Raw genomic sequence first — 14871 nt, 5'->3', positions numbered from 1 at the left:
CTCGTCCCAAATTCTCCATTTTTCTGCGCAATCTGAGCGTCAGTTAGGGAGACATTACTGTATTCGGATCGAAATTCCGGCGGTCGGTTGCGCACTTGATCGAAAGAACGCATCGGGCACGGAACAAGCAAAGCTTCCGCGGCGTTGTTTCGCTCGCCAGAAATTAAATGTCGAGTTGCAAGAGCTCTCGACTCCAATCGCGCGCGCGTTTCTCTCGAGCCGCAGCGACCCCCAAAGTGTTTCCAGCGTTTCGCAGATCAAATTTATCCAATCGAATCCGATCGATCCTCTTATCAGCACCCCCTCCCCCCGCCTAATCGAGAGTTCGATCGAACATGCGTCGAGGAGGCGACGGAGTTTCCGCGGATTCGGACAATCGTCGTCCTCCCGCCGACTTCGTCATCGGAGCCGCGCTAGACGTATTCTTCGCACGTTTCCGCGTACACGGACCGCGAAGATCGTCGGCGAATGCAAACTCGAAGCTTCTTCGGATCGCGTGGAAGGCGCCCAGCTGTGTCCGGGGAACGAAAACACGCTGCGAGAACATTTTTCGGGCTTGCGGAGAACGATCGATCCGAGCCGCTGCGAAAACTCGCTTTCGTCGTGATAACGCTGCTTTCTCTCTCGCCGCGACGATTACACAGGCTCGTCGTTGCTTTCCCGTCGGCGATTTTCGTGCTCCTTTGGTTTTCTAGTCGGGCTGCCGGCCAACTGACCGCAGCTTCGCGGCGATTAATCTCGCCGGGCCGCGACCGGTGACTTTCGGATTCAAAATTCGAGGCATGCGCCGCGTCGTCCCGGACCCGGCGAGACCGGGAAAAACGGTCGAACGGTCGCGAAATCCGCGTCGAAACGGCCGTCGAGCCTGCGTTGGAATTGCGTCGAGGCACTGCGTCGATCGCGATTCTCGGGGAAAAATCGCGAGATCTTCCGCGGCTAGTTCGTTCCTCGTACGAGACACCGAGAGTTCTCTCGAGAAATCTGAAATCAAAATATGCGCCGGTTGGAATCAACTCGTTGTTCATTTTCTTTCGGAGAACACGGAGACATTTGGTATATTTAGAGAATTTCGAGACACTGTTACGTTGTTTTCGAGCGATTGAGATTATTCCGAAGAAAATTAAGCGGCTGTGCAGCTCCTTTATCTTGCGATTAATGGAGACAATCTTTAGTTTGCATAAAAATACGCTGTCCAGTTATTGCATCCTGAGTCAGAACATTAAGAAGAAAATTAAGTATCTGTGTAGCTCCTTTATCTTGCAATTAATGCAGACAATCTTTATGTTGCATAAAAATACACAGTATTGTTATTACATTTGTGAGTCAGACTACGTCAAAGTACGCCAATGGGTTAACGCCGTTCTCATTGTGGCGTAGGTTTCACCCTCTGCATTCGAATGGCGACTCGAAGGTGCCTTGAAAAATTGCTACGCCACGTTTCAGAATAATATTAACAGTGTAAAATTTGTTTATTTACTTATTAACATATTTACTTAGTTATTTACTTATTAACTTATTTACTTATCTATCTACTTATTTATTTACTTATTTATTTATTCATTTATCTACTTATTCATCTATTCATTTATTCAGTTATTTATTTACTTATTTCTCTACCTATTTATTCACTCTTATTTATTTACTTATTTATTTACTCATTTATCTACTTATTTACTTACTTGTTTATTCACTTTTTTCTCTACTTATTTACTTGTTTATTCACTTATTTCTCTACTTATTTACTTACTTATTTATTCACTTATTTCTCTGCTTATTTACTTACTTATTTATCTACTTACTTATTTATTTATTTACTTATTTTGGTGAATCCAACGGGAAAACAGTTCGCTGTGAAATATAAAGAAGCGGAAATCATTAAAATAAAACAATAAAATTGATTTACAATTGAAATACTATTAAAACTGAAAATAATCAATAAATCGTAGACATAAAACGGAAATGCTGCATGCCAGATAAGCACGTATTGAAACATTGAATTAAAAAACAGCTTCAACTGCAAACTATTAAATTACGAAGTCCCTTCAATCGTTTCCTACGAAAAAAATATCTTTACACGAATTCATCGCGCTGTTCTCGATGCATCGTTTTCTTCACGGAGATCCGGGCGCAGCGAGTTCGAACGCTGCATTTTTGAGTCGCGCTGTAGCTAAACGCGAAAGAAAAAACCACGGTCGAGCACGGTTCCGATAGAAAGCGGCACAATTAATGGGCGGCCCGAGCATTGTGGTCCGTGTTTCCCCGGTGAAATTTCTTCCGATAAAAAATGAACCGATCGTTTATCGAGCAATTTTTCGTGTTTTCCGGCGCCGTACGCCGCGCGGTCCGCCGCGACGAGCCCGCTACACTGACGTTCTATCGCCGGCGATCGGACCGAATCGTTGGAAATCGTTGGAAATCGGCCTGGAGATCGGTCGAATATTTATCGCGATGACCGTTCGAGGATCGTTTCGATCATCCGGCGTTCCGGTCGAGTACTCGTTTCGAGGATCGCGTAGAATTTTTTCTAGTGCCTCGCTCTCTCTCTCTCTCTCTCTCTCATTCTCTCTCTCTCATTCTCTCTCTCTCTCATTCTCTCTCTCTCTCATTCTCTCTCTCTCTCTTCCTCTCTCTTTCTCTCTCTTCCTCTTTCTCTCTCTCTCTCTCATTCTCTCTCTCTCATTCTCTCTCTCATTCTCTCTCTCTTCCTCTCTCTTTCTCTCTCTTTCTCTTTCCCTCTCTCTTTCTCTCTCTCTCTCTCTTCCTCTCTCTTTCTCTCTCTTTCTCTTTCTTTCTCTCTTTCTCTCTCTTTTTCTCTCTCTCTTTCTCTCTTTCTCTCTCTCTTTTTCTCTCTCTCTTTCTCTCTCTCTTTCTGTCTTTCTCTCTCTCTCTTTCTCCCTCTCTCTCGAGAGAGTGAGAGAGCCGTTCAACCCATCTCCGGATTAAAATAATTGAAAATAGTCGAGCCAACAAGTGGTTCGCAAAATTGAGACCGATCGCGGACGAGAGATGAATCATCATGGTAATTAGCGCGCTCCGCGTATCGATGCAACGCGATCTCGAATGCGTGGAGGGAGAGGGGGGAGGGTGGGAGGGGGGAGGAGGGAGGGAGAGAAAAAGAAAAACAAGAAAAAAAATACGAAAGAGCGGTCGCGACGAGGGCGGCGTCCCGGACCCCGGGATTTATTATCGATAAATACGATATCCCGAATCGCATAAAATCGCCGGCCGAAAATCGATTGGCGCGCCCCCGCGCCAATTTATGCCGAGCAGATTTAATCATGGCCGATGCAACAATACTCCGAACGGATGGGATTCAATTAAGTCGTGCACGGGATCGCTCGTTTGCGTTACAATAATATTATTCACGTCAATAATAACAACGTTTCCGTCGTTTGTCCGGCGAACATGTTTACCCCGCGATGCAATTACCGGGTTGGGGTGAATTTTAAGAGAGGCGGGGACCGTTTTTGACCCCTCGGATACTCGCGCCGCCGCGATTTTCTGATCGTGCACCGCTAAATAAATAGCAGCCACGCTGCCGCGACCGCACCGAAAATAATTATTCATTTGTTTATTTATTTATTTGTTTGTTTGCTTGTTTATTTATTTATTTATTTATTTATTTATTTACTCGTTGAAATGTCGGTTCCAAGCGCATCGTAGCGTAGAGAGAACGAAGAAATTCGAAGGAATTTTTGCATTAGGCGAATCGTCAGATATTAGGAATTCTTCTGTTAATATTTATACACTTTGGAATATTATGTAATTTTTATTTCTATTTTCATATTTATGTTTTATTCAATTTTCGAATCATTATGTTACTTGTTGCATTTAATTTAAAGTAAAACATACGTGTTATGCTAGTGAGCATACAAGATTTTGTTGTTTTAACTGCATTAGGCGAATTAGCAGATATCAAGAATTCTTCTGTTGTTATTATATACTTTGGAATATTATATAATTTTTATTTTTATTTCCATACTTTTATTTTATTCAATTTTTAAATCATTATATTATTTGTTGCATTTAGTTTAAAGCAAAACATACGTGCTATGCAAGTGAGCGTTGTTTTGTCTGCATTAGGCGAATTAGCAGGTATTAGGAATTCTTCTGTTAATATTTATTATATACTTTGGAATATTATGTAATTTTTATTTTTATTTTCGCTACGTTTTATCTATGGGAACAATAGTTACAATTATTGCAAGATTTATGCATCTATATTCAATTTTTACAGGGTTATTAATAAAAAAGAATTACTCGATTTTCAAATCATTATTTGTCGGATTTAATTGAAGTTCTTTCCCTCGACATTTTTCAGCGCTAATATAATCATAATACTTATTATTGTCGAGCTATTATTTCATCAGTCGATTCGTTAATTTGCTTCGATAGAACAATTTTATCAATTTTTACTGTTTCAGAAAGTTTAATTATAGAACGAATATCGTAGTTCTACAAATATATATGTAGTTCTATCAAATTTTGCGTTATTCAAACTAAAAGCAAGAACGCTTTTGATCCCGGCAACACGCAGATAGATTCCGTTGATCGATGAAATCTTTTTACCCGATCGATTTTCATACGCGATTCTTCGCGTTGATATCGACGATCCCGCGAACCACGTTGCGAAACTTCGCCCGTTCAGGATCAGAAGCCGCCGTGAATATGAAAAAGAATTCGCAGCGGAGTTGCGAATTTCCATCTTGGCGGTTTCAAACGGTGCGTAACGCGCGCAATTCGCGTTCGTTCTCTCGAGGCCGATTGGCTCGCGAGCTGATTCCGGTCGAGCGGTTCGATCTCAATTAGCATATTTTCGACGGGCCCGAATAAATAAATGATAGAAAATAATCTTAATTTATTGTTCGAAAAAGGGAGCATGTAAAATTGATTTGTTCAATCTTTATTCTATTTGTTATCGTCGAAGAGAAAAAGACATTTATATATTATTTACAAGTTCGTTTGTCTTGCATGATGTTATATAAATCATAAACAATCGCTTTCTTAAATAAATAAATTGCAGTAGTGCTAACGGAGTTTAATATAATGTATATAATAACGAAGTTTATTTAGTTGCAAAGTGAATGTTCTGTAACGAAGGGTTTTTTATACTTACGTACATGAATAAATAAATAAAACAAGATAAAATAAGAGGTATCTTTGTTGGAATTATGCATTTGCTTAGGTCAACCAGCAGATCTTTGACAATAAATTAAGATTGAAATATTTCTGAAAAATTATTTTTGTCCAGCTGAAACTCTAGCAGATTTTTGAAAATAAATTATAAGATTGAAATATTTAAGAAGAACTATTTTTGTGTTCAGCTAAAACTAGCAGATTTTTTTTAAATAAATTAAGGTTGTAACATTTGAGAAGAACTGTTTTTTGTGTCCAGCTAAAACTAACAAACTTTTGAAAATAAATTAAGATTGAAATATTTAAGAAGAACTATTCTTGTCCAGCTAAAGCTAGCAGATTTTTCAAAATAAATTCAGATTGGAACATTTGAGAAAAATCAGATTTGTCCAGCTAAAACTAGCAGATTTTTCAAAATAAATTAAGACTGGAACATTTGAGAAGAACTATTTTTTGTGTCCAGCTAAAACGAACAAACTTTTGAAAATAAATTAAGATTGTAGCATTTAAAAAGATCTATTTTTTGTGCAGCTAAAACTAGCAGATTTTTGACAATGAATCAAGATTGAAAAATGGAGAAAAAAATGTTGTAAATAAAATCAGACTGGAACAATTTGAGAAAATGTATTTTCGTGTAGCATTTGTAGCGCTCGGCAACCGCGGGAACAAGATGGAATCGGGGCCCGATCCCGTATTTAGACAAGGAGAAAATACGAGACAGATGAACGGTATCGATTTAATGATCGGCTCGCGCTCGCGTACTTTGTATGATAACAATCATCGAGTCATTAACGTGGCAACAGGTTCCGCCTAGTTTTTTCATCTCTTTTCTCTCCGGTTTTCCTTTTTTTCCCACCTTTCTCGCTCTTTTCCCTTTCCGCCGAGTGGAAACGAGGCGAGACGAGGCGAGGCGAGGCACGCTGCGCGCAGTCGGCTGCTCGCAGCCGCGATCGATCGATCGAAACCGAACAGAAAATACCGGGAGCCCGTGCCGCTGACTATTAACCGCGTCATTAGTCATAAACGCGCGCGATCCTGATTCGCCTAACGTTTCTGTTCGCCGCCGATGATCCGCGATTTCGAAATCGTGGGAACCGCCGATTCCGAGGGAGATCGGCCTCGCTTAGGTTCACAACAATAATTGCGATACCGGTGCGCCGGTTCAACAAATGGTCCAAAATTCCTCTCGTATTTTTACCGCAATTTTTTACGGTAATTCTTTCAGAGGATACCTCGATCGCGGGGGTAGTTACGGGGTGAAAATCGGAAAATCGGTTTCTCGCCTATCCTTTGATGCTTAGAAATTCTGAGAAAAATCTGAGACGCGTAGAAAGATCCAAATTCACACTCTGCAATTTTTTCGGATTTTTAAATTGAAAATTCTGCTCGCGAGAAATGAAAAATCGCCAAAAAAATCGAGAATGTACAGATTTCATATGGAAGTTCTATAGTTACGATATTTGTATTTTTGCCGGATTTTTATTTGTATTTTTATATTTTTTTTATATTTTTATAATTATCGTTCACGAATTTGTTCAGACTTTTCAATCCGAAGAGCGGAAGTTGAAAAATAATGGAAACCAAGTTTTTTTCGACGTTTCTCCCGCAAGAAGCTAAGCTAACATTGTTACGCTGAAATAACCTAAAATTGTTACGTTCTATAACGTTTTATCGCTAATATTTACTAAACCGGTATCGGCTGAAAATTTCATCGAATTATCGGCGGTTGAAAAAAATGAATAGATTCGCAACCGCTGATCGGGAACCGTTGCAGATTTTCGGATCGATAAGATCGTTTCCCGCGGGCCCGGTCCCCGCGACTCGGAAAACTTGACTCTATTCGGTCGTTATCTTAATGATCGGGCCGTTTATTGATTCTGTAATTTAGTTGAAAGGGGCGCCGAAGAATTTACGAGGATTTTATGCGGACGGCCCGCGGCACTCGTATTCGGAAATAATAAATACGCTTGCCGTTTCGACGTGCGACCAACGCGCCGCCGTCACGTGACCTGTTTCGTTAACCGACCCATTAACGGCCAGCCTGCTAATTGTACTCGGCCGAATCGATCAGCGAATCAAATTGTAAATAAAATGAACGCGCCGCGCCGTCGCTACGGCCGGGCGTTATTTAGGAATAATAAACGCGACCGTTTGTCGACGTAAAATCGTCTCGATAAGCTGCCGTTTCCGATTCCGAAATTTATTGTTTCGAAATTCGAACGTTTCAAATGACTCGAATGTTTCTGAGGTAATCGACTTAGAGTCGGCCATTGCTCGAATTATTTCGCATAAATATTTATATAGAATAATTATTCGAGGAAATTATTTGTAGTCGAATGTTTTCTTTTTACTCGAACAACGATTGTTCGTTATCGAATGAAATCGTCGAGAGAAGAGGCGTATTTTTATTTAATTTTCGTTTCTTAAAATTGATTCGAACATTTGTTATTTTACTTAAAAACCAGCAGTCTGGTGAGGAATTATTTTATCCATTTTTTTCGTGTAGTTCTTTGTTCGTGTAATTCTTTACGTAAGAACAAAACGCTCAATAATTATTCGCATTATTGTTCGAATCATTTAGGAATCTCTGTTTGAATAAATCATTCGAACAAAATTCTTTATTCGATCCTGGTAAATTATTCGAATGAAACCTTATTCAAGTAGATTGTTCGAGTAAAGAATCGTTCGAATAAAGAATTATTCGAGTAAAGAATCATTCGAATACAGAATTATTCGAATAAAGAATTATTCGAATACAGAAATATTCGATTAAAGAATTATTCGAATAAAGAACTATTCGAATAAAGAATTATTCGAATACAGAATTATTCGAATAAAGAACTATTCGAATACAGAATTATTCGAATACAGAAATATTCGATTAAAGAATTATTCGAATAAAGAACTATTCGAATAAAGAATTATTCGAATAAAGAATTATTCGACTAAAGAATGATTCGACTAAAGAATTATTCTATTAAAGAATTATTCGTATGAAATGTTATTGGTACGAATTCTTAAACGAACAAAATGTTATTCTTCGGTCGCAATCCGTCACCCGATCAAAATTTCGCCGAACTCTACCCAGCGATCGCGGAAAGTCGCGATCGAATTCCCGGATCGCATAGACGCAGCACCATAAAAATAGCGTCTGACGTCCCCCGAGGGTCAACGAAGCAATCTATGCTAACCAATTGTTCTCTCGGGATCGATCGATTCGATTGATCACGCTTGGAACGCCCAAGATCCGCGTTCCCCGCGAAAAACTGGCCTGTACGGAGCGTGGACGGAAAATTGTTGGCTCGCGTTGCGCCGCGGTTCATTTGCAAATGAGATTAATCAACCGTCTTTCAACGATGATTGTCGTGCGGTTCGCGACGAGCCGGTAATATATCGGGCGCACCGGTGAAAATTGATACAATGCCCGGGATTGTTTTCGAGCGATGCCGGTATAAATCCGCTGAAACGAATGATTAATAATATTTTAATTAAGGAGCGCGGCAATTGTAATCGAATATTACCAATTCGAGAACCGCCGCGATGCGCCGGGCTCAACAGAGTTTATCGTTTAATCATATTAAATCGTTCAACACCTCGCCGCGATAACACACTCCCGCGGAACCTTCGCGATTTTATTCGGGAAATTGCTCGTTCTGCCGGAACTGGTCAACGCGACAACTATCGATAATTAGGTGCGTCGAGATTTTCATAGTAATAACGATGATAATAATAGTAATAGTATTTGTTCAATCGATACGACAATATGACGATTAGCATATTAAATTAGCATATCAAAATATTGTACACACACACACTGGAATATAAATATTTTATTACAGTATATTTTATATATAATATTTTATTGCAATAAAAGTTGAATTCAAATAGGAATTGTTATACTGTTGTGAAATTGTATTTTTTATGTACAAATATATAATAACAATCTTATAATATTATATTATGATTTTAATCTAAAATTTTAATTATAATTTTTAATATTATATCATAATTTTAATATATATATTATTTTATGTATAAAAATTGTATTCATTTCACTTATGAAATTATTACTATTTATTTATTTTAATGTATATATTAAAATTATATGTACAAATAAGAGACGTTGCATTTCGATTTCTGCAACGAACAAATCGATTCCATTAGTAAAAATAAATAATGTAGCTTTAACGATTTTAATAAGAATAATCTAAATATCGACGACTGTTTCAGGTCTAGGCCTTGGCCCGCACACGCCCGAAGAAGCAGCTGTGCTGGCGGCCGCAGCGGCAGCATTGCACCACCACCATCAGGGTGGACCCGGCGGGCCTACGATGAGGCCCCTCAGGCCCCATCTACCTCCGGGGATGCTACATGCGTCGCCGCACCCACTGGCGCCCCATCATCCCCTCGCCGGGCCTCACCCTGCCCTGATGCCACCACCGGAAGACGACGGTGTTGTCGACGATCCGAAAGTTACCCTCGAAGGCAAGGAACTATGGGAGAAGTTCCACAAACTCGGCACGGAGATGGTGATCACGAAAAGCGGCCGGTAAGTCCCACAGTCAAATTGTGTTCTCGATTCTGCGTTCGTCGCGTCCGAATTTACTTCGGAGAACTTGCTAGACCGCGGGTTTTATGCATTTAGGGGAAAAATTAGGGTAGGATGAATGCAGAATTATAAGAAGATTTGAGGAATTTGGCTTGACGAATTGTTCTTGACGAATTTGACTTGACGAATTGATCTTGACGAATTTTTCTTGACGAATTCTTCTTAATCAACTTTTCTTGGCGAATTTTTCTTAACCAACTTTTCTTGACGAATTTTTTTTTGACGAATTGTTCTTGACGAATTTTTCTTGACGAATTCTTCTTGATGAATTTTTCATGACGAATTCTTCTTGATGAATTCTTCTTGACGAGTTCTTCTTAATCAATTTTTCTTGATGAATTCTTCTTGACGAGTTCTTCTTAATCAATTTTTCTTGATGAATTCTTCTTGACGAGTTCTTCTTAATCAATTTTTCTTGATGAATTCTTCTTGACGAGTTCTTCTTAATCAATTTTTCTTGATGAATTCTTCTTGACGAGTTCTTCTTAACCAATTTTTCTTGACGAATTCTTCTTAACCAATTTCTCTTGACGAATTTTTCTTGACGAATTCTTCTTAACGAGTTCTTCTTAACCAATTTTTGTCGACAAATTTTTCTCGACGAATTTTTCTCGACAAACATAAACACAAATATAACTATATAAATCAATATCGCGTTACGTTCTCACCGAGTTGCTCGCGCGAGGTCTCCGAAGGGCCGGCGAAAGGTCGCGTGCGTTCGGCTCGAGCGTTTTCGGGGTCCGCGGCTAGGCATCAATCGCGAGAGGAGAAGCGTTGTCCCGCGATAGGAGGCGACGGCGTAAGGCAAGAGCCGTGAGAAAAATGACGGGCTACGGCGAAACACGAGAAGTCGAGCGGGGCCCGCGAAACCGCAGGAAATCGCGGCGCGCCGCGCCGCGTCGGTCCCCGGTTCCGAGCATGCTCGCGAGCCGTCGATTTCGGTTCGACGGAAATCGCAGCCAGATCCCCGCGGATTATCACGAGCCTCCCTACAAAGAAGCTACAGACATGGCAGCACCGTGCGCACCAATCCGCGCCGTCGCGACGATTCCGAACGGATCTTCGAGTTCAGCGGAGTTCAGAGTACGGATCGGGGCACGGTGTCTCCGCGCGACCCCTAAAAAATTCAACGGTTCTATGGTCGCCGAGGCGGCCTCTCCGGTGCTGAAAGTTGCAAAAAACGTTCTCGGATCGCGCGTTTCTCTATCTCGTGTGTAGAGCGAAGGGCGCGCGCGCGAAAGAGAGAGAGAAAGAGAGAAAGCGAGACGCGAAAGAAGACGGAAAGAAGTTCGCGGGGGTGGTAGTTCGTTCGAGAGGGTAACGAAACGAACGGTCGGGGCACGGTTCGACGGGGAAAACGGCGCTGTCGTCGCCGTGACACTGTAGCGGCGGGGCACGCCGCGATTGATTACGTGCCGAGCGAAAGGGTGAGCATGAATGTTTACATATTTCATATGCGACACGTCCAGCTGAGTGTAAAAAGTTACGCGCGGCCGTACGTACCACGGGATCGTGGCTAGAGCCTAGCCGCGCCGCGCCGGGAAAGTCTATACCCGACGCAGATTTAGCGCAGCGGGCACCTTTCCGCTTTTTGTGACGCTCTCTCGTTCTCGGATTAATAATTCACCGGACTTTTCCGGAGCGATTCCTACGAAACGGCCGGCGTCCGGCCATTAGCGACAATATGACGTGGTGGGTTCGATCGAGCGGACAGGTGATTCGCCGACGAGCGTGTAGAGCACGGTATTATTATTTCATTGTTATTTACTAATTGAACGAGCAGAATGCACGTTAGGCGGTAGCTCTGTGTAATGGAGAGAGTGATTTAATTCGGAAATACGTTGCGTGCGCGCGTTCGTTCTGTCTAATTGACGCTCGGATAATTCACGAAATCAAGGAACGTGTGTGTACACGCAGTACATATGTACATATATTCGTAGTAAATACATATATATATAGTACATATATACGTATATACGTATATGCGTAGTTCAGATGTATGTATACTTGTATACATAGTACATACATGCATATGTACATATACACGTAGTTCATATATGTAGATATATACATAGCACATTTATACATATATGTGTACATAGTACATTTATACATATATACATATGCATAGTACTTATATGTATGTGTATATATACCTCCAGGCAAGAGTTGCAAAACAACGTTATCTATATGTATAATTAAAAAAAACACTACAGAAGATAATGTTTGTACATCCACCGGATAACTTAGGGACACATACTCAGTAGATCGCGCCCGAAATGTTGGCCTCGAGTCTGACGCATATCGCACTCGGTTAATAGTGCCCGAAAAAAGGACCAAAGGCACAGTATTCGGTCACTCCGCGGTAACCGGCCGCAGCGCCGCTATTTTCGGAGCATCTTCAATCTCTGCTCTAAACGGTTCGACGAGTCGAAGAAGATGGCAGCGGTGTGACGATCGCAGGAGTTCGAGATTAAAGCCAGGAAGATGGTAGAGTCCCGCGCAGAGGAAGAAAAGAGAGAGAGAGAGAGAGAGAGAGAGAGCGGGGTCCGCGCCGTTGCAAAAACATCGGGTGGCAACCGTCGAAAATGAGCAGGGGGCCGTGGCCCGCTCTAAATCAATCTCCATCGATAAATAATAAGCAGTCGAGTTAAGGCTGTCCCAGAGAGGGGTGCAGACGACGATCACGGATAATTACACGCGCGGAAATTGTGGCTGGCCCAATCTGCGTCCGGTGGTCTCTACGTCTCAATACAGAACGGTGGGCCTTGCGCGAGGTGTGCCCCCCCTTCCGGTGGTGGGTTCCTGACCTACCAGTGGCCAGGAGCGGCACGCATCGAACCCGGAGGGTCCAGGACTCGGCCTGGAATCCTCCGGAGCTCACATAATACCCGGCCCGGACCAGGCCCGAGGAGGAGGGCTAAGTATAGGGCTTGCTTAACGATGTTTGTTTTATACATTGGCAGCCTGTTCACGAACCTGTAATCTGTCTAAACGAGATATTACCCGGGCCCATCGCGAACACGGCCCCGGTGGGTGTGGGGCCCGGGGACAGGGGTTTCGTACTCTCGTGGGCCAGCGGGCCCCGAAATTGCCCCACCGGATCCACAAATTGCTGCCCATTCACCAATTCCGCCGCGCCGCGCCACGCCGCGCCGTGCGTGCCAGTCTTCGGGATTCTGAACGAAGCGACGATCCTCGCTCGTCTGATCTCTCTCTCTCTCTCTCTCTCTCTCTCTCTCGTCTGATCTCTCTCTCTCTCTCTCTCGTCTGATCTCTCTCTCTCTCTCTCTTGTCTGATCTCTCTCTCTCTCTCTCTCGTCTGATCTCTCTCTCTCTCTCTCTCTTGTCTGATCTCTCTCTCTCTCTCTCTCGTCTGATCTCTCTCTCTCTCTCTCTCTTGTCTGATCTCTCTCTCTCTCTCTCTCGTCTGATCTCTCTCTCTCTCTCTCTCTCTCGTCTGATCTCTCTCTCTTTCTCTCTCTCTCTCTCTTTCTTTCTCTCTCTCTCTCTTTCTTTCTCTCTTTCCCTCTCTCTCTCGCTCGCTCGCTTGTTCGCTCTCTTCGCAGTGATCGAAACGATCCGAAAGATCCGTGTTGCGTCTCTCGCTGGATCGCTGAGGTTTGTGGACGCAGGGAAGCAGACCCGAGAACTCTTAACGCATCGCGGACCAGTTCGTTCGTTCGCTTGCTTTAACCAGTGGCCAGCTACAATGTTACACGTTGCTCTTCTCTAAGTGGCAACAGTGGGGGTTGTAGCGATTGGTCGGAAGCTCTAGAACAATTCTCGCGATTCGTTCGCAGTATGTTCGCTACTTTATATTAGAAGTACAGTAATGTCTCTCTAATTGACGATCGGATTAAAATGGAGACAATTTGGGAAGAGGAGATACGATTATTCGAGTCTTGGGTCTCGTTTTTATAGTTACGAATTATAGTCAACGACTATAAAAACGAGCTCGATGGGGCTCGATCTAATCTAATCGTATATGCTCTTCCAAAATTGTCCATTTTTAAGCACGATCTGAGCGTCAGTTAGGGAGACATTACTGTAGTCTGATGATCGTTGTAAGGAATGAAAAGAAACGGATGCAAATTGAAAGAAACAGAATATTGAAATGGAAATGAATTTAACCTTGAAAATAGTGCAACGATATCGGCAGGCTTTTCTCGTGTCTTCACAAATTTTACAGTTCGGCTGCTCAATTTTGTCTTAAACGTGTAAAAATAGCAGAGAAATTATAGCGAATTGCAATATGTGCGGTGTTGCCACATCTATCGATTTTTCCATAGATCCACGGACGTTTAACCTTCTCTACTTTGTCTATCTTGCCTTACTTGTCCATCGCGTCTACCTTGTCCTCCTTTTAACATTTATCTTAGAATTAAAAATATCAATTTTGTCTATTTCACGCGAGCTTTGAACAAAATGCAAACCGTTTATTGCATAAAAATATATTTCTATTTATAGTTCAGCTACTCCATTTTGTCACAAATTCATAAAAATCGCAGTCTAATCACAAAGAACAGCAGCGTTTACAAAGGAGCGCAGTAGTGCAGGGGATTTCCTCGTGCGGTGTTGCCACATCTATCGATTTTTCCATAGATCCACGGACGTTTAACCTTCTCTACTTTGTCTATCTTGCCTTACTTGTCCATCGCGTCTACCTTGTCCTCCTTTTAACATTTATCTTAGAATTAAAAATATTAACTTTGTCTATTTCACGCGAGCTTTGAACAAAGTGCAAACCGTTTATTGCATAAAAATATATTTCTATTTATAGTTCAGCTATTCTATTTTGTCACAAATTCATAAAAATCGCAGTCTAATCACAAAGAACAGCAGCGTTTACAAAAGAGCGCAGTAGTGCAGTGGATTTCCTCGTGCGGTGTTGCCACATCTACCGACCTTTCCGTAGATCCACGAACACGCGACCTTGTTTTATCTACTTTATCTACTTTATCTACTTTATCTACTTCGTCTTTCATCTTTCTTCTTCCAACATTTACATTTATCACAACAACATAATGTATATTACAACAACATTGCAGCTGGCAATATCGATCCATCCAATTCCAAGGGAATTTTCGAGCGAAGCGTCAAGTCGCGTAGCAATCCCATTAAAC

General features: G+C 41.9%; 1 protein-coding gene across 3 annotated transcripts in view; it reads left to right on the top strand.

The window, feature by feature from the left end:
* Positions 1 to 14871, top strand: part of bi (T-box transcription factor bifid) — a 208951-nt gene that overhangs the window by 17644 nt on the left and 176436 nt on the right. For all 3 annotated transcript variants that reach the window (XM_033473506.2, XM_033473505.2, XM_033473504.2), the window contains exon 2: positions 9367 to 9685. In XM_033473506.2, coding sequence (XP_033329397.1) covers positions 9367 to 9685 — 319 coding nt within the window. The remainder of the gene's footprint in view (positions 1 to 9366; positions 9686 to 14871) is intronic.

The sequence above is a fragment of the Megalopta genalis genome, chromosome 3 (genome assembly GCF_051020955.1).
Source record: "Megalopta genalis isolate 19385.01 chromosome 3, iyMegGena1_principal, whole genome shotgun sequence".
Classification (NCBI taxonomy): Eukaryota; Metazoa; Arthropoda; class Insecta; order Hymenoptera; family Halictidae; genus Megalopta; species Megalopta genalis.
Note: the sequence above shows the minus strand (reverse complement) of the source record. Positions and strands in the feature narration are given on the sequence as shown.